The sequence below is a fragment of the Equus przewalskii genome, chromosome 4, assembly GCF_037783145.1.
Source record: "Equus przewalskii isolate Varuska chromosome 4, EquPr2, whole genome shotgun sequence".
Lineage (NCBI taxonomy): Eukaryota > Metazoa > Chordata > Mammalia > Perissodactyla > Equidae > Equus > Equus przewalskii.
The window spans coordinates 31,134,287-31,157,295 of NC_091834.1; the positions used below are offsets into that span (position 1 = coordinate 31,134,287).

General features: G+C 36.6%; 1 protein-coding gene across 11 annotated transcripts in view; it reads right to left on the reverse strand.

The window, feature by feature from the left end:
- Window positions 1-23,009, reverse strand: part of ELAPOR2 (endosome-lysosome associated apoptosis and autophagy regulator family member 2) — a 166,615-nt gene that overhangs the window by 36,470 nt on the left and 107,136 nt on the right. For all 11 annotated transcript variants that reach the window (XR_011539455.1, XR_011539454.1, XM_070617322.1 and 8 more), the window contains 8 exons: window positions 22,200-22,305; window positions 20,812-20,964; window positions 20,170-20,258; window positions 10,385-10,565; window positions 8,789-8,917; window positions 4,866-4,956; window positions 4,079-4,181; window positions 987-1,124 (listed from right to left, as the gene is read on the reverse strand). Coding sequence is in view for 9 of the 11 variants with exons in the window: in XM_070617322.1 (XP_070473423.1) it covers window positions 987-1,124; window positions 4,079-4,181; window positions 4,866-4,956; window positions 8,789-8,917; window positions 10,385-10,565; window positions 20,170-20,258; window positions 20,812-20,964; window positions 22,200-22,305 (990 nt within the window). In the remaining 2 variants the exon portion in view is untranslated. The remainder of the gene's footprint in view (window positions 1-986; window positions 1,125-4,078; window positions 4,182-4,865; window positions 4,957-8,788; window positions 8,918-10,384; window positions 10,566-20,169; window positions 20,259-20,811; window positions 20,965-22,199; window positions 22,306-23,009) is intronic.

Genomic DNA, 23,009 nt, shown 5'->3' on the forward strand with positions numbered 1-23,009 from the left:
CAGTAAAAGCCTGAAGAGGAAAGAGAAAATGCTCTACATTTGCCACCAAAGCTTTAAAAGCAGCTTCTGAACAAGTGGTTTACCTTGTTTTCACCTTGGGAAGGTCACGTCTATGGAGATCCACAAAAATAACAGTCCTGCTACTATTGAAACATACAATGGAATTTACTTAAGGGAGGAATAAGGTCTAGTCTAGCAAGGAAAGTAAGAGAGAGTAAATAATTCTGTATGTTAACCCAATCATGTGCATGTGTACATACACAACATCCTGTCTGTAAAAGGAGACATTATTGTAATGAAATAATAAACCAACACCAGTTAATGGCTCCTGGATGAATGATCTGGACAAATGTCAGATCATTCAGACAAAGAGAAAGAAACTCACTAGCCTTCTCAAAGTCTCAGAAAGCTTTAAAAGTAAGTCTTTAAATACAGTAAATACAAAATTAGATTTTCTTTCTCTTAAGCTTTCAGCAACTACATTTGTTCAAAGTGTAGAACAATTCAGATACATTGTTTTATTCCATTTCATACCTTCTTGCTGTCAAAAAACAAACAAAAAAATACCATTTTTAGACTCATCCACTCCATAACCAAATGACTGATTCCACATCAATAAAAAGCTAAGTCTTTTCCTCCAGTGGATTTGAGTGATAACTTTGTATGAATCCCCACTGGGGATTCATTTTTATGTTTAACATCATTTTTACATTTTAAAAAAAAAAAAAAAGAAGGGGCTGGCCCCGTGGCCGAGTGGTTAAGTTCGCGCGCTCCGCTGCAGGCGGCCCAGTGTTTCGTTGGTTCGAATCCTGGGTGCGGACATGGCACTGCTCGTCAGACCACGCTGAGGCAGCGTCCCACATGCCACAACTAGAAGAACCCACAACGAAGAATACACAACTATGTACCGGGGGGCTTTGGGGAGAAAAAGGAAAAAATAAAATCTTTAAAAAAAAAAAAAAAAAAGAAAAGTGCTTGGAACTTACATCTTGACCCTGATTAGTTCTCTGGAATGCCCACGTAAATGTAAATGTTGCATTCTTGAAGATGACATGGGTGTAAGCTTGTTTTTCTTTGGTGCCACCCCATGATTCCACCACGTTAGTACTTTTTCTATTAATATCCTAAAACATAGAAGAAATACATACCAAAAATCAGAAACTCAGTGTTAACATACATTACAAATACGTGTTTGTATTTACAGTAAACCCTATAGGATTTGTGAATATTTATGTATAGACCATGTAATCCTAAAGCTCTCAAAACTTCCCTTCAAGTCTACACAAGCACTCACTAGCTTAGTAATTACAATATATCAATCACATTGTCAATATAACCTGAAAGAGGTCTCAAATGTTTAAGGGAGTTTTTAGGGGGAGTAGAGTGTATGTGTTACTCTAGCTTAGCAAATATACTTAGAAGGGGAAACAATTTCTCAAACTTCTCACAGTAAATTTCTAGGATCCTCATAGAATAGCAAGGCTTTCTATTTGCATCTTTCCTTGAAAGATTCTGATAAGTAGCTCTTGCACAGGAATTCTAAGCTCCCCCTGAATTACACTTGCAACTTCCAGGCTTCCCCAAGTACAGATTAACAAGAATGTTATTTGTTCATGAAACATTCTTTTGCTTACACTTGAATTCCAAAAGGATTAACTTATGTATTTTATTTCTGCTATCTTTAGCTAAATTCACTATTTAGACTATTATACAAATGTCTGACATTCTAACCAATATGCTGTCATTAACATGGTTAGATACCAAACATAATGTCAACCAAATAATACAATACACATATAAGTTATTTGAAATGAAAACCAAGGTTAAACCTGAATTTTCTAATTAGTCTTCCCTGCAGAAACCATATAGAGGACTGAGGAATTTGGATGGGTTTCTGTTAGTTATCCGGTTGATAACAAGTTAACAAGATGGTGGCAAGAGCTCAAGATATGTTTCTCCTATGACATAGGAGTCAAACATTATAAAGTGATCAAATATGCTATAAGATGTGTCTTAAGTTCATGCCACAGATAGGAATAACAGCATGTCCTTGTCATACATTACAGAATCCCCCATATTATCAAACAACCAAATCATCATATGTGTCACTTTCTAAAAGGAGCTCATAATATACAGTTAGTGCTTTGTTAAACGCCATCTTTCTGGATGTTTATTCCAATAATAAATGGACTTTATTGCATTACTGCAAGTAACACCACCTTACTTTTGTAAAATACTACATGATTTTGAAGGTATTTTTATATGCTACTTAACTGATATCTCAAAAAAATCCTATGAGGAGACCAAATCACACACAGAGGAAATAAAACTAATAGATTCTGCTATAAGCTAAAAACTCTAAGAGTGATTTACCAAAACAAATATCTGTGATCCCTACCCTCAGGAGTGCTTGGTCAAGTGAGAAAGACAAAAACATAAATACATTCACATAATTAAAATAGAGTTTTTCTCAAGGGTTTTAGGAGCACCCTGGAGAGAGCGGTTAACTTTACTGAAAGAAATAAGAAAAAGCTTCCCAGAAAAGGTGAAGTTTGAGCTGCCCTTGAAGTATGAATGGAGTTCACCAGACAAAAGAGCAAAAGGAAGAATGTCATTTTAGCTTAGAGTGTCAAGGCATGAGACACGAAAAAGTACAGGACGTTTCACTAACAAATTCAGGGTGTCTAAAGAGTGGTAAGTAGTAAGTAGGTTTGCAAAGTCTGGGCAGAGAGTACAAAAAGCCATACAGATCCCATGCTAAGGAATTTTAAGTGTATTCACAGGCGATTGGGTCTCAAACTTCAGTGTGTATCAGAACCACCATCCAGGCGTGCTAAAATACAGATTGCTGGGCCCCATCTCCAGAGTCTCATTAAGACTAGAATGGGGCTCAGAAATTTTCATTTTTAGAAAGTTCCCAGATGATGTTGATGATGCTGGTCCAAGGACCACACTTTAAGAACCACTGTCATAGGCAATAAGCAGCCACTGAGGGTAAGGGGGTAGATTTTTTTGTGGATGCCTCTACCATTGTTTTTCTGTTTACAAAGATAATTTGGACAGTAGTATGAATGAAAGAATGGAGATAAGAAGAACAGATAGGTGACTACTGTTGAGAGATAATGAGTCTGAACTTCAGCAATGGCACTGAATGTGAAGAAGAATTAACAGATTAAAGAAATAAGGAGGCAGAGCTGGGAGAACTGAAGACTTTTGTTTATTTGTGGTGTAATACATGGATGTATTGATGATTATTCATGATCTTATTTTACTACCACAAAGTCCATTTTTCACCAGAACAAAATAATCTGCCTTCATTTAAGCTATTAGTAATCATGAATAAATATTAAAATCTCCATATATCTTGTATATCATGGAGGAAACTGTTTATGGACTATTAACTAGCTACTAAAGGATCGTTGGAAAAAAACGAATCATGTCTATGAAGTCACTACTTAAGCAGAATGCTAAATTCTTAGCCAACAATCTTCTAATACCCACATGAGGTCTTAGTAAACTCAGTATTGCTATGTTTCTCAAGCTAAGAGTTGACATTTATAGGACAAATAAAAAAATGTGCAAGAAAAAAATTGGCAAAATTATGACATGAACATAGTAAAGTTCTGTCTACATTTATTAAGTTTAACAAGGAAGTTTTCTTCCCAGTGTTCTACGCCTCCATTATCTTCCTGCCCTCACTTATTAATACATATTTTCATACTAAGACACGTTTTTCCCTCCTGATAGTTTGAATTGCTGAATGGTTATTAGGGGAGAATTTTCATTCTGCTGGTGGCATATTGTTCTGAAGGAATTTTCTAACAGATCAATATTCCCCGGCTTCTGTCAGTCACCCAGGTCCCCACACGCAGTCCTCCCCACGAGGAATTAATGCCTTCTTTGTGGGCTTCATTGCACAATTCTTAGTGACTTCTTCCAACATTTTTAAATGTTTTTGGAAGGCCTTAATAATAGGAAGAAAAATTGGATTCTTATCCCAACTTGCATGAATAAATTCACACTTGAAGGAGAATGCTAAGCTTAGAAATCCGCCTTTGAAAACCACTCTTTCACTTACCACCATGAAGTACAAAACACAGTCAGCGGAACAGAGGGTCTCAAAGACAAATGTTATTCTTCCCAGTTCAGACCCCATGGCTCCAGTCATAGATGTTGGTGGTCTAGTTGACAGATTAAAATTGCAATATTTATAGTATGTTCTAAATACAATCTGGAACAGACTTGTTACTTTTTCCATTAAGCTGAGAGCCATGCTCTTCTCTTCCCCTAATCTACTGCTCCCCCCAAACACAACTCTCCCCTCGCTCACTCTCTACATGGCTGTGGCCTTAGGTCTAATATAGCGTCTACACAACCATGGTAATATGCTTGAATCTCCTGACGTAAACAGTACAAACCATCCTAAAGCAAGAGGAAGACTCCTTCTGGGAAATTTCAACATAAGGAACTAAAGCAAAACAGGATTAAACAATTTGTAACATACTACTTCACAGATAAAACTGGGAGAAAAATAAATATATAAACCAAAAGATATTCCTGCAAACAACTTGTACTAAGACCTCTTTATTAAGCATCCAAGCATCAGGGTTATTGTAACATTTGGATTAGAATATTGTTAAAAACTTTTAGCTTCATTTAAGTAACACAATTAATAACTACAGTTTCTCAATCACTGATTCTATAGATATTCTTAAGTGTAACTCATTATCCAACAACAGCTTGTCCTTTGCTAAGTACATCACAATATTCATATATTTCAGAAAAGCAGTCCTACTTCATTTATTTCTATAGGGAAACAGGCATGACGATTCTTATAGAAGGGAATCAGAATTGGATTTCCTTACTTAAATCCCGGGATATGCAAGTTTAAGATGAGGTAATCATTGTCAGAACCTCCAGCTCCACTCTGGATATGATCTCCGGCCACCTCCCAACCTGGAAATGGTAAAAAGTCATCTTTATTGGTAAAAATTCTATTAATAATTGCCAACAATCTTTTTAAATTAGGTAAGGAAAAAAAAGTAAAGAAAGGACCATTAGGGGCTGGCCCCGTGGCCGAGGGGTTAAGTTCCTGCACTCCACTTCAGTGGCCCGGGGTTTCACCAGTTCAGATCCTGGGCGTAGACATGGTACCGCTCATCAGGCCCAGCTGATGCAGTGTCCCACATGCCACAACTAGAAGGACCCACAACTAAAATATACAACTATGTACTGGGGGGATTTGGGGGGCGAAAGCAGGAAAAAAAATAGAAGATTGGCAACAGTTGTTAGCCCAGGTGCCAATCTTTAAAAAAAAAAAAGAAAAGAAAGGACCATTATGTTCAAAGTTAGAAATACTTCCACAAAACTTCCCTATTTTTAAACTGCAATTGCAAATTGCTCACAGAGGTAGACTCCCAGATACCAACGAGGACGTTCTATACAATTTCCCAGGAAGAATCAAATAATACATATTTGCATAAAAGCTATTTAATGGGAAAACTAACAGCAGTTTTCTCAATGAGGCATAATTATTTTAACTAAAACAGATGGTCTTTATCTATTCTAATATATTGAGTTGGAAAATCCTAGTCTTCAGGTAACCAATGGGAAACAGAAACTTCAAATTATTTAATGAAGAAGATTTTGGTTCTGGAGTTCTTTCTTATAGTTTGATATGTTATTGTTCCCTAATTTAACTCCTGTTCTGTATTCATTCACATATTTATTCACCCAACTGGCATTCACTGAGTGCCAAGAACCATGATATGCACTAGGGATAGAAAGACAAGACTGGGCCCATCTTCTTTAAATAAGGTTAAAAAACACAAAGCTCAATTGAGGAGTTAGTAGACCACGAGAGAGACCCATGCTAACAAGTGCCAGCAGTCCAGGGTGATGGAGCTGCGCACAGAAGGTGGTGGGAGGTCTGTCCTCTGCACAGAAACAATCAACGGACCACAGGCTGAAATGCCACATCCCATGCACACCATCATGTACTTGTTTTTAGAAATCATATTTATATTTACTATGAAATTTTGAAAGCTACAGAAAAATTTAAAGAAGAAAAGTAAAATTACTTATCATCTCATCACCCAGAAAAAAACCACTGTTAACATTTTGAGGTGTTTTTTCCCCACTATCTTTTGATGTACACATGTTTTTACATCATTGAGATTTTATTGATAAATTTTGTATCATGGTTTTATAAATTAACATCATTGCATAAGCATTTTTATGTATAAATACTTCAACAATACGTTAATGACTGAATTCATAGTTTATCGTGTAGATAGATATAATACATTTCAAAAATTCACTAAATCACTCACTCTATAGGACGTACCTCCTGTTGACCACACATCCATTTTAACAATTTGGATTGTTTTTTCCTTTTAGCTAGCATAAATGATAATATAATGAAGATATTTTTGGTTAATCTTTTCTGTATTTTTCTAGAAGAGAATCCCAGTAAAGAAAATATTGGGTCAAATAAACATACTTTTAAACCAATATTTTGTGCTGTTATTCTGATTTTGAAAGTGTGTGTCCATGAAGAATATTTATTAAATATAGTAAACTAAATGAAAAAGATGAAGTAATTCATACTTTCCAGGAACCTACCGCTCCCAATTGACAGTCTCTTAACATTTTGGCATATTTCTTTTCAATCTTCTTCCAGTGCACACTTTTTTCAATATACCTTAGATTTTACTGTATAATCTACTTTATTTTCTGATTTTTTCATTTAGCATTGTCTTCTGATTTTTCCAGTTATCATTATTTCAAAAATATTTCTCCATTAAAAATCATTTCTCCATCTAATTTTAATGATTTAACAATATGTTGTATTTTTATAATAATTTTATTTAATCATATCTCCTTCAATATTTAGTTTGTTTTTTCCTTTTTTTTTCCCCTTTTTCTTTTTGAGGAGCATCAGCCCCGAGCTAACATCTGCTGCCAATCCTCTTTTTGCTGAGGAAGACTGGCCCTAAGCTAACATCCCTGCCCATCTTCCTGTACTTTATACGTGGGACGCCTGCCACAGCATGGCTTGCCAAGCACTTGTGCACAGACCCACACCAGGATGCAAACCAGCGAACTCCGGGCCACCAAAGCAAAACATGCAAACTTAACTGCTGTGCCACTGGGCTGGCCCGTTTTTTCCTATTTTTTACTCTTATAAACAACACTAAAATTTACATATTTGTGCATGATTTTTTTCTTCACATCGCAACATTTCCTTGGTATACATTCCCAGAAGTGGAATTACGGGTTGGAGAACGGGAACATTCAAAATTCTTGAAACATTGGCAAACTGTTTTCCATATGGCTGCCATTTTTAATGCTTGCATAACATTTCATCTGATCACTATAGCATAACTTTCATAAACATTATTCTATTGCTGGATATTCAGACTATTTCAACTTTTGTTATTATAGATAATGCTCAATGAACATCTTCATGAATAAACAGCAACTTTTTTAAATAGTAAAAACTTATATTATAGCCTCTAAGTAAAGGAGTAAGCATGTGGATAAATCAAATATTGTCATGAGAGGTAGATGAAGAGAAAGTTCCCTAAAAGATCAAATAAAAGTTCCAGATAATCTTTCCTAGACAGTGAATACCCCCCCCCCCACACACACACACACACAAATGTATTGATGCTTTCATAGAGTCATTCAACACCCTGGCCTTCCCAGTCTTATTTTTCCCATAGGTCTTAACTTCCTCAACTTAGAATTCAATCACTGGATCTTTTAGGAACATAAACTCTCATGGTCAGGTAAAAACTATTTATTTTTTCCTCTTCTCCCTTAAGATAATTTCCTAGAAGTGAGATTATTGGTCAATAAAGAGGAATATTTCATGATGTTTTATATATATTAAGGCTTGTCTTCCCCTCTTTCACTCATCTGTCTAACTAACATTATTCAAGGACCTGCTATTTGTCAATCTCTGTGTTCATGTGTACACCTCACTTCCTACATCCAAAATCTGTTTACTTTGGATAGGTACTGGTTTAAAACAGATGAAATTAAAAAGCATCGGGTTTTTTTCACAATAATCAAATGTAATATGGAGAACAAGTGAGCTGATAAAAATCGCTAAAAAGTTGATAAAAATAAAGGATGCATTTTGGTGTAAAACCCTAATATTTATAACACCTACTCCCAGTGTCAAGTTTAGAAATACATAGATATTGTCATTCATTCAAACAATAAATATTGCAGAACAACTAAGTGCTAGGTTCTCTAAACACTTAAAATATTAGAACAAAAACATTCAGCAACCATCCTATAGATCCCTGCCACATTTTCAAGTTTTCAGTAAGTGGGGTTCACATATAATTTGTAAACACACTCACAGATTTCACAGGCAAGGGGAGTCAGAGATGATTTAACTTCTCACCACAGCTCAGCGCTGAGCCAAACTAATCCAGCAGAAATGCTATCACACTACTCTTCAAAATGGCAAACCACATGTATTTCCTTACCTCCCTTGGAATCTATCCCAGAATTTATATCCATAAATGGTGACCCTCAATATCTACTTCAAAACTGACTTCAAAAACATGCAAAATAGTTATATTGTATCTTATAGGAAACTCATCTGGCTGTGACACCACATTTACTATTTTCAAGTGAGGGCTGGAAGACAGGCAAGTAGCCTAATGACAAAATTGAAGTCCTCCATACACATGTTTAGTATGTTTTTAAAGAGCTGAGTCCGAGAGTCTCTTCTGCCAAAATGCATCTCGTGGGCCGATTCTGAACTCACCGTTCATTCCGTCACACTTTGAATTTCCGACATTGAAGCAGGACGTTTTCATGTTGCCAGGAAGGACATTCCACCATTTATATTCAAACCCAAGTGCAGGCTCCGTTCCTGCTGGACACTGTCTACATTCTACAGGAGACAAGCAGGCGCACAATTACAGTTAAACTGTATCTAGACAACTCCCTCTTTCTCTGTTCCAAGCACTACCAAACTTTAATGGGCAGAGAGGGAAGTGGGAAGGAAAGATACGGGACCACCAATTCCACTAACAATTAATAACTTTTTCAAAAGCAATCTGAGAAGAAAAATAATTCTAGATGTACTATACACATATACACTTGACTAATATCAATAAAGAAAAGCATAAATATAAAATCTTTTAAAATAATTGTTTTCCCTTCATTTCTGGGAGAAACTGCCAATACTGAATTACCCTCCACAAGAAGGTAATTTTGAAACAAGTTCTATTACGTGTGATCTTAGAATCACTTCCCTCCACCTCACAAATAAGGAAATATTTCACCCTTCCTAGTGGTTATTAAACTTAACAGAATATTATACTATTTAATTACAGACTGATTACTTGAAATTAAAATATTGGCTATGTTGAAAAACTATGCTGGCAGTTGAGGGGTTTGGAAAGAGTTCAGTTTGTAAATAAACCTAATTTAAATTAATGACTGCAACACTGAAATGAAAGGGTCTTTTTCAGCCATTTTTTAATGCACCCAGGACACTTCACATTATCACATCAGTAAGAGAAGCAGTAGGGAGAGAAACATTCATTGAGCAAACACTTCCTGGTACCAAAGTACTGCAGGAGACAGTACTTTTACATAACCTGCTCAATAATAATGAGCTAGATATTACTGCCCACAATTTTACAGATGAGAAAATTGAAGTTCAAAAGGTAAAGTTGCTTGGATAAATCGCACTATTGGCAGTCTGCAGGATGTGGATTTAAACCCAAGTCAATTTGACATTCAAATCCTTTTCATGTTTGCTCGCTCTCTCTCTCTCGGACTCTGGATATTAAGTATACAGCAAGATATCTGCAACTAAAGTGCATTGTAATCTTTGTCTACTAAAATTAAAACAAATTTTGTAACCACTTTCAATATTATTTGGTAAATACTAAAATTTTCCTAAATATACACTTTGAAACATTCTACTTTGGGATTATTTTAATTGCTACATGATCAAAGTGAGTGATTTTCACTATTATTATACCACAAAATAAGATTTATTATTCCAAGGTTGAAACAGAAGTTACAGTTTATGCTTGCATCAACATGTGCATACACACACTGGAAAAGGGGTGCTTAATATGGTAGAATTTTCTTAATATCCAAATGCAAAAATGCATCCCATTAAGAGGATGCTACATAAAATGCCAATAAAAAGCTATCTTCATGATATGATAAATAAGCCACTGCAGTCTTACAATTCCACTATCATATTTCTCAAGTCTTCTTCAGCCTCTAAGAAAATATGTTTTAAAGAATTCTTCCATAAAAACAATTTAGAACAAGGTCACAGAGGTACAACAAGATTACTTTGCTAAAGGTCCAATTCTTGGGCCACTTGATATCATACCTTTTGTTCCATCTGAAAACATTCCAGGAGGGCAGGGATGACAAGAAGATGATCCATTGTTATAAAATCCAGGGTTGCAAGGTGGACAATCCTTCTTCTCTCCAGAAGGGGGCAACCTAATAGCATCTGTGAGATCCTCCCGGCAGATTTTGGGCTCTATCCACTTATACATCACCTGGGTCTGCCAAAAAAAAAAAAAAAAAAGCTCACAAGTCATATAAGATGCTCTATTTGCTTTAAACTTTCAACAACAAAAATGTTAAACTGACAGCCTAGGAAAAGTCTAAATAGTGACAGAAGAAAAGGGCCAGCTGAAGAGAATCGAAAACCTTAGTAACAAAATGAGAAAAAAAGAAAAAAAAACTTTGGTAGGGAAATGACGGTTACTTCCAAATGTTTTTACCCTAAGCAACAGGCAGCTTTACCTCATACACAGCATGTTCTTCATCATGAAATTCCTCTTTAAAATACAAATAACACGATTACAGCCGTTACTCTTCTAGCCACCCATTCACTTTATCCCATAACCAACGTGTAAGTTTCTATGCAGAGACTGTCTTTTTCCTTTTGAGGCCTCACTACTCTCTTCCTTTCTCTCACCCACAGCACATATCACCATGCTTTGATCACAGAAAAAAAGGTTTATTTTTTTTAAGGAATATATCTTTCACATTTCAATCCTATTATTACATACATTTTCAACCCTATCATTACATACATACATATGGTAGTTGTTCTGAAGTCTTTTCCAATAACCTGAGGTTAGACCAGGAGAGCTGTAGCTAAAATATTCCTAATTCTAGGCCCTGTTGCATGTGTTCCTAACGTCATGATTAAGACAGCCTCTACCTTCAAGAAGAGAAGTCTTTTAAACTTTATCCTTTCATTCTCTCTCACACATGCATACACTGTAACACAAAACAAAATATAAGAAAATAGCTATAATTCAGCCAAACTCAGAAATTATGATTATGAAATTATTCTCATTTTAAAACCAGAAACACTAAATGGGTTAGCCATTTAAAAACAAAATTTATATGCTCAGTGAAAAAATTAAAATGTATTCTAAATGCAAAGAGAAAAATAAATCAATTCTTTCATAACTTAATACAGTTTTTAAAAAGAGACAAAAAGTTTCCTTCATTAGACATATAATCTGCTAAAAGTATTCTTTCTCCTTCGAAACAACTTCCACAATAATAAGTCTAATACTGAAGCCAGAAAACCAAAATTAAAGGCAATTCTCTAATGCTATTTCCAATTAATAGTAAATCATAAAGAGTATGCCCTTTAGGCCACTCAATTTTATTCTCAAGTATTCTCATAGGGAAGAGTAAATTACCTTATCTGAAGAAGGATGCTTAAGAAAATGATCTAAAAGGTAGATGTTTCAACAGAATTATAAATAACGTTTTTTCTTTTTACAACTTTCTCTTACTTCATTTATTTTATGGCCTACGTCATGATAGAGTTTAAACAGCCACTTCACCCATCTGCTTCTCCTAACATCTGTAAAATGATGGCTGTTCCTGCTGGAGCTTCTAAACAGCTGAAAAAATAAATTAGATTCTATATCCATAAGGGGCTCTCAACTCGTCTGAGAAAGGCAATATAAAAGTCAGGGAATCTAAGCAAATGAAACATCATTATATTTGGGGGAGTCACTTTTTAAAATTCTGGCTTAACAAGTACAGAAAACAAATTTCCAGTCCTAGTCAATTTACAAACTTGCTGATTTATTTTCACGTTAGTTAAAATTGCATCGAGTTATGTGTGAACTACTGCATTGCTGGGAATAGTTGGTTCCCACATGGGAGTGGGTGCGGTGCTGAGGCTGAGCACTGAGGACTGACCCTGGGGGCACCGTGGAATCTTCTCCATCACTTTGGGAGGTCAGTACTGTTATCCTCAAGTTTATAAATGAGGAAGCTCTGGATTAGAGCTGCTAAACAACTTGTCCCAAAGTCACACACAACTAGTAAACAGTAAAGTAGCACTAGTCAAGGAGAATCAGTTTGTAAAGGTAAAAATAATAAAATATGCAAATATATTTTTCACAAGTCAACAACCACATGATTTTCAATCCAAGCACAGTAAATGTTTAAAAATCAGAAAATGTGTAGCATCTTCAAACATTTAGAAATCAGATTTCAAATGCTCTGTGGTAAAAGTTTTGTTTACAAAGCCTCTTGCTTCACATGGCAGACTGATTCTGTGTCTCTCTTTCTAATGGGGACAGATGCTTTCAAGTCTGGCTGACTGGGGAAAGATAATAATTAATATTAATGATACTTAGCACCAGATGGCTCATAGAGCAGGTGAAAAGCCATCAATCAATTTATTCTTTGGCAAGTTGAGATAAAATTAGGAAATGTTTTATGAAACCAAAACCCTAATAGAGTAAAATTTACCAGACTGCCATTAAGATTACAGAAAATTCATAGTCTCCATATATATTTATATTAAGCATGAATAAAATACACTTTCAAGAAATACATGGAGGTATCAGTTGGAAGCTGGTTCTCATATCAAAACAAAATTCAAGACTGGAGAACTAAAATTTAGACAAATTTTGAAATTGGATTTGTCCATGGTTGCCTGCTTTCTTCCTTGAAATGTCCCTGCACAAATGCACCAAAGCTTTGTAGACTGGTTGGATTCATCAGACCTACACTGCACGTGCTTTGAAAGGGTCTACCAACTGCCACTTCAACCTCACTACCTTGTGCTGCATGACGTTCCAGCTCAGATGTCCCAGCCAGGCAGGCTATTGCTTGCCTCCCTGCCTCTCCCAAACCTTGACCCTTTCCAGTTGCAAGTCACTGGGCACGCATCATTTGTCTCTCTTGGAACTACCCACACCATTCTGCCAACTTGTTTCTGACGTCTCCCTCAAAGTCACGCTCAACATCCACATCTGCTCCAAGCACGTCCTCAGCCCACCCATCTACATATCAGCATTCACTTGGATTCCTTTCCGCAAAGCCTCTGGTGTCTTCTCTTTTCCGTTGTGGTTATCCCTTCGTCCCCTTTCTAAATGCTTAAAAGCCTGGGTCCTCTTCCTTTACGTGGAAGACACAGGAGGATTTAATATTATACTGGAGGTTCTAGCCAAGGGTTTAGCAAGAAAATGTTCTAAAATTAGTTTGGGGTGAAAATACTAAAAACGTTGAGTTGGCACTTTAAATGGATGCATTGTATGGTATAAGAATTATGTCTCAATAAAGCTGTTTTTATAAAAAATATATTTTAAAGAAGACGTGTGAAATTTTCATTTTAAACAAATTCAGAAATCCCTAGTGGCTGAGAAATGCCATGTTGTTTTCCCATCATCTTAATTAAGAAACATGGGCTCCAAGTATATTTGATTTGCTTAAATTCTATAGGAAGATAGGCAGATCTAAAACCCATATCCCTTTATACCCTATTTTTTAATATTCCCTATATCTTACTCCTGCCATATAACTTAGAAGTACTGTGTTACAGACAGTGAAGATTTGGAATAATTTATAATACTGAAGTTCATTAAAGGGTAAAGAAAGTACTAGATAATCCGATACCAAAACACTAGCAAACCTCCTACGATCCATCACTTTGCTAGACTCAGAGATGAAAGCACTGCCTGATCAAATGTCTCCTCTCAAGAAGGCTCCCTCTGAAACATTCTTCCCTCTTGGCACTCTTCTAGCCTGGGCAGGAAATGTCCTATTTGACAAAACATGCTGTTCCAGAGTTGGGCAGCACTGCTTGTTAAAGCATCATTACATACCACTGGAATTTACCTTCTGTAAATGCACCTGATAGTCCAAATTTTGCCTTATGGAATAATAAGGAAAAATCTATTTCTTCTTTTCTAAGACTTCCCTTAAAATGCTTAAATTTACTATTTAGGAAATCTTACTAAGTAGCTACTATGTGTAGAAGAAAGCACTGTGGGAAATTTAAATATTAACACAAACTGTTTGCTCTGAAGGAGGTTGTAGTCTAATAGTGATAAAACAGGTTCACTATAATATAGAAAAGAAAATACACAGAGGATACAAAAGCATCGGATTTAGAAACAGACAGATTTGGGTTAGAATTCCAGCCTTAAGACTTCTCAGCTATAACCTTAGGGAAATTACTTAATCTCATTACACCTCAGGTTCCTAACTGCAAACTGTCTAAATTGCACAGCTTTGAAAAAAAAGAATTAGAGACAACGTTTGAATACATACACACTGGGTGTGCACACAAATATGTAAATAATAGTGGCTCCTGCTATTCATACTATGACTACCATTACTATAATTATTGTCATTACCATCATCATCATTTCCAAGAAAAACATGAAATCTCACGGGTTTTCAAAGGAAAGAGAGCAAAACTCTTTGGGACAAGTAGGAAACATAAGAAAGATAATCATGATTTCTCCATCCCATGGTATCTTTTCTCCAATATTCCCAGCTCCTTCATCCATACTTCATATGAAATATTTTAATATCCTGGCCTCTCTTCTTTAAATTCTGCCAATATTGTCAAAATTTTCTCAAGCCTTCTGCCAAGGACACAACATAACACTCTAAATGTACTAATCATTCATTCACTTACTAATTCTCCCATTCATTAATTCATTCAAAAGATGTTTCATCACCTTCTGTGTGCCAGGTACTCTACTAGGCTTAGAGATTTTTTTTAACATGGTTAAGAACAAGTTTCTGTATACACAAAGCTGAGAGTCTGGTGAAGAAAACAGTCATCAAACAGGTATTTGCAAAACCGTGATCTAATACCAAAACTTTAGCAAGCTTTCTATGATCACCAAGTAAGAATCAAAAGAGGTATGTACAAAATTCTGTGGGAATTCCCAGTACATCAAGACAATATTGCCAGATCTATTTATGTTATTTAAGAGTGTATTCATTCTGCGAACCCGTACAGAATCACTCTATTTTTATTGTGGTAACAGACACCATTTTTTTCTCTTTAAGAACTGACTGGTGTGACACTGAAAGGAACTGGGAATGATATGGTCTGGTGTCCCCAGCACAGGGATTAGCAGGTGAACTAAGCTGTGCAACTAGAGTATCCCACAATTCTGGACAGAATGGTTGGTCTGAGATGGGCTCGCAATTCAAGCAGGGCCGGTTAGAGTCTTTTCTGAAACTCTGGTCAGCGCTCCTGCCATCAAAAGTTGTGAGGATGACAGCGGCTTGGGGGGAGACACCACTGGGCATCTGGTACCAAACAAAAGAGCCTGCCTGAGAAGAAAAGCACATGAGTCAAGAATATCAGTGAGAAGAGCAAGAGAAAGTCTTGCTAAAACTGTTTGCTCTATCTTGACTTCCTAGTCACATGACTCAAAAGACTACTGTCCCACCTCCCACCACACCAATTCTTAAAAGTGTTTTTTAAATTCATTAACAGAACTTTACAATTATCCCCAAGTGTGGAAGCAAAACTGTCACCTTGCTCTGCCACCAAAGGAAACATGTACATCGCATCCCACAATCAAGGGAAAAAGCACCACTTTTCACCTTGACAAAACAGACCAAAAAAAAGTTACTCTGTCTAATTTTAGTACCCAAATTAAATAAAAACTTAAGCCTTTTCTGTAAATTGCTGACTCCCTAACAAAACAACATTATCTCCCTGACTTTTGGAAGCAGATATGAGACAACTCTTGTCGATATGATCAACAAGTGAGAGATTTCGTTTTTCAAACATGAACAGCTTAACTGAAAATCATGAATCCTTTGTATTCTTTGGAGGTTTTTTCCCTTTAAGTATCTGTCACATTTTTTATTTATTGAGCCAGGTCTTCCAAAACTTGGATTCTCTTGGAAATATTTTTGGCAAGTTAATGTTTTCTCTTTTCTAAATACTTTTGTATCTGAGACTTCCTTTAGCACAAATAAAGTTTGATTTTATTAATTTAAGCTCATTATTCAAGCACACTCAGGTGTTTCTGAATCTTAATTCTGTCATTCTTGCCAGTTTTACTGATTTACTTATTCCTAATGTCTTCATGCAAGTTAAGGACTTTTAAATAAAATGTTGAAAATAAGTCATCTGAACTCATATTCTTCTTGGTATGAGTTAGAATATGTATAAATACTTTGTTAAATTTATATTCCTATGATGAATACCTGATACAAACTACACTAATTAATATCAACTATACTCACTAGTTGATATCCATTTATTCAAACATTTACATATACTTCTAAAATTAGCCATCTATCTACTTAACCCTATTATTTAGTCCACAATTCTCTGCCTTATCCACAGGGAGATCATGAGAAGCTCTATCAAATATCTTAAAAGATGCCTTCTCTTGATGAATACTGCCCATTATCAATGGTCAACATTCTTTCCAGCTCAAATCTCAAGTGGTGAATCTGTGCATGTGCTTGTATGAAGCTTTATGGGTATAATTCAATATATGTAAAAAGTGGGCTCTAAGTAACTTGTTGAAAACAAAACATACATAAAAATTTCAAGTTAACTCACTACTATGAAACCATGCCTATTCTCTAGCACTGGCCTACGTCACGAGTCACATCTAATGCAGCTTCCTACCCACACACCCACTCATCAGTCACACTTACATCCCTTCAGTTCTTTTGACACACCATGTTCCCTCCCACCTCAGGCCTTTGCCATCCTGCTCCCTCTTCCAGAAATGCTCTCCTCCCAAGCCATGGCCTAGATTTTATACAGCTCTGAAGCCTTCCCAGACTGGGTCAGATTCTCATAAAACTCAGACTTCTCTGCTGTAGCACTAATCACAATTGGAAATAATAATTCATTTTCTTTGACGACTGAATTTCCCTTCCTCTAAAGTCTAGACCGGTGGTTCTCAAATTGCTGAGATCCTGGACCAGCAGAATCAGAAATACCTGGGAACTTCTTAGAAATGTAAATTCTCAGGCCCTGCCCCAGATCTCCTGAAACAGAAAATCTGGGACAGGAATCTCCAGGTAAGTCTGAAGCACACTAAAGTTTGACAGCCACAGATCTACAATCTATGAAAACATTTCTTCTTCTGCCTATCCTTAAGCTCTGCCCTTATCACCCAGCACTTTGTATACAACCAGTGCTCAGTAAAAATTCACTAAATGAATCAATGAATGAGTAGGCATTCCACATTTTTCATGATGTTAATGAGAGAGAGTCTCTTAATCAAGATCAGAATGGTTCCAGTTACCAATTAAAATTTTCCTGAAAAATGACTCCTATAGGCAGGAAGCAATCAAATAACTAAGCTTCAGAATGAACATAGAAACTTGTAACATCCTTGTGTCATATAAATTATAATGTTCAAAGCCTGTATACTTCAATAGCTGCTTCCCTTGATGATCCTCTCCAAACGGGGGAAAATAAGATCAAAGAGAGTATTACAGGACAAAAAGAGCCAAAACACAGTCATTGAACGACCTGGTAAACATCACCAAACCACTGGCAAATCACCAGGCCATTCCAAGCAAGAACAAAATGCCTTTTGAAAAAGATGACACCAGAAAAAAATGAAAATGTTGGAACAAACAAAAATAGAAAAAATTCACATTCACATGTTTAATCTACACTTCTTCACAATATCTGGTATTTAGTTAAGTTCTCATTGCTTTTTGTTTACTTCTGAAGCTAGAAACATTCATCTTGAAATAAGTCTTAAACCACATTTTAAAGAATCACTGAGTTTATGGAGTGCTAGTACATTGTTTTGTTCTATGCTGAGAACATGTTCAGAGTTGACCCAGACTCAATAGAAAAACATAATTTGTGTGTATGTTTGTACACAATGTGCCTGTGGGTGCACGCACATGCACATATATATGTGTGTCTGTGCATGCATGTGTGTGAGCCTGTGCATTCTACATTTAAAATATGGCCTTACTTACTTTTAGGCCCAGGTCAGCTACATTTTGTCACAGTATTTATTGACATAATTAACTACTCATTGACATAATAAAAATATGACTTTTGAGTATTTTCATTATAGCAAAGACAAGATCCATTTGCATTTTAGAATTCATTCATTTAAGCTTCAGTAATAGTGAATTAATGATTATTACATAAAATAAAGTTAATTTGCTTTATTAACAAAGCAAGTTTAGCCAAGAAAAGTTTAGCTAAAAAAACATTATTTCAAATTACTTTCATCCCACCTTAGTGGCTCTCTACATGTATTTTCTAAATAGAAATAGTCCTTACTTGGCCATTATGGTAGGGTCTTCAAGACCTTACCTCAAAACTCCTGTCATTTAAAAGCTATTAGTTTGAATTACTATTCTTATTAAAAATAATAGATGTACTTCTAATCATTGAAATATTCCAGTAATTTAAACTGGCCTTCCCTCAAATTATTTTGAGTTAGTAAGTACTTGCTCACTGCAAATACTAACAGGTACTTGGACTTAAGCATTCAAAAGTAAATTCTTTTTTTTGTTTGTGTTTTGTTTTGTTTCAAGGAATATTAGCCCTGAGCTAACATCAGCTGCCAATCCTCCTCTTTTTGCTGAGGAAGACTGGCCCTGAGCTAACATCCATATCCACCTTCCTCTATATGTGGGACACCTGCCACAGCATGGGTTGACAAGTGGTGTGGATGTCTGCACCCAGGATCTGAACTGACAAATCTCCAGCTTCCAAAGAGGAACGTGTGAACTTTACGGCTGTGCTACTGGACTGTCCCAGTAAATTCTTTTAAAAAAAAAATTAAGGACTAAGGGTAAGATTAATAACCATATAAGATTTACAGATTAGAATCTAAGGATACAAAATTTAAAAATGAAAGTAATACTGACATCTGTACAGATTTTCCAAACTAGGTTAAGAAGTTAAAGGTCATTGTTTCAAAGACACAAACATACAGAAAGAACACTCCATCACAGCCACTTTAATCTCAGTTTCTCCCACTGACAGAGGCTGGTAGAGGCTAACTTTTTAACTAAGAGGATGGCAGGTCAATTGCAGAGTTCATGTGTGTATTTTTCCTCTGGCTAAGTGCCATTTATATGGTAGTTACTTTGCATTTTCTAAATGCAATTACACAGTAATCTGCCGTAACTGAATCAGCCTATGGCTGCGTGGCTTTATTGACCTAATCTACTGAGTGAACAAATAATCAGAGAAGTTCCACATATTTCCATCCTGTGAGTCAGAGTCCACATTTTAAGGCTGTGCCCCTCCCAATGTTACTACTTCTGAAAAAAAATGTTAAAAATAGCCATAATTGGGGCTGGCCCCGTGGCTGAGTGGTTAAGTTCGCAGGCTCCGCTGCAGGCGGCCCAGTGTTTCGTTGGTTCAAATCCTGGGCACGGACATGGCACTGCTCATCAAACCACGCTGAGGCAGTGTCCCACATGCCACAACTAGAAGAACCCACAACGAAGAATATACAACTATGTACTGGGGGGCTTTGGGAAGAAAAAAGACAAAAAAAAAATAGCCATAATTTATTGAGCACTCACTATGTGCCAGGTGCTGTGCTAGGATTCTTAAATTGAGTATTCTCATGGCAGCCTTATGAAGTAGGTACTGATATTATCCCCATTTTGCAGATGAAAAAACTGAGACTTAAAGCAAATAACTTGCACACAGCACTAATAAGCAGTAGATGTGAAAATCAAAGCCACAAAGGCAGGCTTCAGAATCTAAATTCTTAAATTCTCTCTGTACTACTTGTATACAGGTGGTATAAATCAGCTCCTTTAACGCTCTCATGAACAAATTAGAATCTGTTCAAAGTGGGAAGAGGGTTGGATAGCTATGGGATGGAGTTGACTGAACAAGGCCTATACCTTTCCGTCTTTGTCACATGGAGTGTGGATCTGGAAATAGTCTTTAGTGGTGCAGGGAGGGCGGGCCATACACTCGCTGGAGCCTTCCTCTGCAGTATAAAAACACATTTCAGAAATGAGTCATTTCCACTGTGGCTCTAAGAAAAGGCAAAAGTCAAAACAAAGAAAAGCAGACAACTGAAAATAACCTTACCAGAGAAATGCAGGTAGAACTAGCTAGGCCTAAAGAAAAGAAAGGCCTGCATTTTTATTCTCCCTAGAGCAATGAACGTTTCCATGATGCTTTATTCCATTATCACTGAACATTGTAAATTTGGAACAAAGTTTTTAAGTACATCTCTATGCCAATGAATCATCTAAAATTACAATATGAATTTTTTTTAGATTAGTATAAACATATCCAAAGCAGTTACCTGTCAGGTGTGGAATAGAACAAATTACAAAGGGAAAAGTCATGCAGAAAGGCATAACAAGAAGTCATATTTTATCCATCCAATACTGATTCACTTCAGCACTTTAGTTTCTGGCCCACTGTTCCCATCACATTGTATGTGTGACTTCTCGCTTATGACCTCACATTCGACAAACATACACTTCGAAAGAAAAGAACAAAGAGTATAAACTGGTGAAGACTAGTCCTACCTGAAAATTGGGAGTCTTCTGCACACTTTATGCATTCTTTGGCTCCTTTCTGCGAATAGGTGTTTCTGGGACAAACCTGGCAGTTGAATGAACCTGGTTTGTTGCTGAAGGTGCCTGGTTTGCATGGAAAGCACTCTGATGTGTATGCCACCCCTGTGTGGTAATGAAAAACACAGCATGGGAGGGAGGACCCAACAGCAACAAGCAAAGCAGCACCTTCTTGCTTCTACCCAGAAGTGAGAGAGAAATATAATAGTAAGCTCAGCCTTTATCTTTTATCTCACGAACTCAACAGCAAGAAAGTATTTACTGAGTGCAAGGAACTGGGATAGATACTGAATAAAACAATTAAACAAGAGGTTGAAATTTGATAGAGGTATAGTAAATATATAAACCGAGTTGTCAAAAGACAACTTCACTAACTCAGAAGTGGGACAAACTCTAACGACTCCTCCAATTCTATAAGCCTCCCATGCTGTGATCTTTGTGGCTACCTGTTCCCTTTTTCTCTACTGCTCATTAAGTCATAGACAAGACCTATTAGACCCTAGAAATGGCCTGACTTCTCTCCTGATTTGTAATTCCAGCCTTTGCCAGCAGATGTCCCTATGACCAATGAGTTAGTGTCACAGGAATGAGCATGCAGAACATACTAAAATATAAGCCAAACTTCAATAAAGGAGAATCACTGTTTTAATTTAAAGTAGCCCTAATTGGGGCCTGCCCCAGGTCTGTGTGTTCTGCTCTGGCAGCCCGGTTCATGGATTTGGATCCCAGGCATGGACCTACTCCAACTATCAACTATGCTGTGGAGGTACAGCTGTTAGCTCAGGGCTAATTCTCCTCAAGCAAAAAAAAGAGGAAGATTGGCCGTGGATGTTAGCTCAGGGCAAATCTTCCTCACATACAAAAAAAAAAAAAGCAGCCCTAATTGAGAATGAACCATGCCAGGGTTTATTGGCCATTCTTCTGAGCCAGAAAATGCCCAGATGGCTCAGAAAAGCAAAAGGTTTAGGACATAGGAGAAGATGTTTATTTTACTGTTACTTTTATGGATATAATAGTGACCTGGGTGAGCTTGAGGCCTGGCACAATAGAGATGTCTTGAATGAAATCTTATTAACAAAGATTTTTTTTTCTTTAAAGATACATAAAATTTTCATCATGTTTACTTTTTCACTCAGATTAAATAATTCAGTTTAAGGGTACAAAAAAAACTCCAGTCAACTTGCCAGGAACAAAACCAGGGTCTCTAGGCCTGTATGATGCCTAGCATATTAATTCCTGTCCCATGTCCCCTTGAGCCAGCCACAGCAACAATGGAAATAATATTTTAACTAACTAAAAAATGTGATAGGAGACTATTAAAGCAGACTACTGTGAAATACCTTCAATTGTGATATTTTTTACCAACACTGGCTTGACGGCCTTAGAACCCATAAGGATGCCGGTAGTTCTCCAGTATAGTATGTTTGTGCCGGCTTTCAACATTACCTGTAAAGAGAAACACAAGACACTTAGGTCAGATAAACCATGCTACTTCCAACCATACCTAAAAGCTAATCCCTTATACACTTTTCAATGCATTATAATGAAACTCTAGGGGCTTGGCCCAGTGGCACAGCGTTTAAGTGCGCATGTTCTGCTTCGGTGACCTGGGGTTCGCTGGTTCGGATCCCGGGTGCGGACATGGAGCCATTTGGCGGGCCATGCTGTGGCAGGTATCCCACACATAAAGTAGAGGAAGATGGGCACGGATGTTAGCTCAGGGCCAGTCTTCCTCAGCAAAAAGAGGAAGATTGGCAGCAGATGTTAGCTCAGAGCTAAACTTCCTCAAAAAAAAAACATAAATAATGAAACTCTAGGGAAAATAAAAATACATTAATTTGCAACCCATAAATTTAAGTCTACTGTTAATTCAGACCTAAGCTCTACTGAAGTTCACATTTTCTAAAAAATAGATTGCCAACTCAAAAAAAATAGAGTAATAACGAAGGAAAAGAAAATTCTTCAAGTCTGAAAAAGGTAAAATGATTTTCAAAACATTTACACGAAGTGTTGGTTTATATTTAAAAGACACTTATTTTAGAAAGTGAAGGGCATTCAGACCAATTATATATTTATTAGCTGCCACTATTCCTAAGTAGATCTTTGGGCTCTGAAAACAAAAAGGCAACAGACGAGTTTGCTTTCCTTTA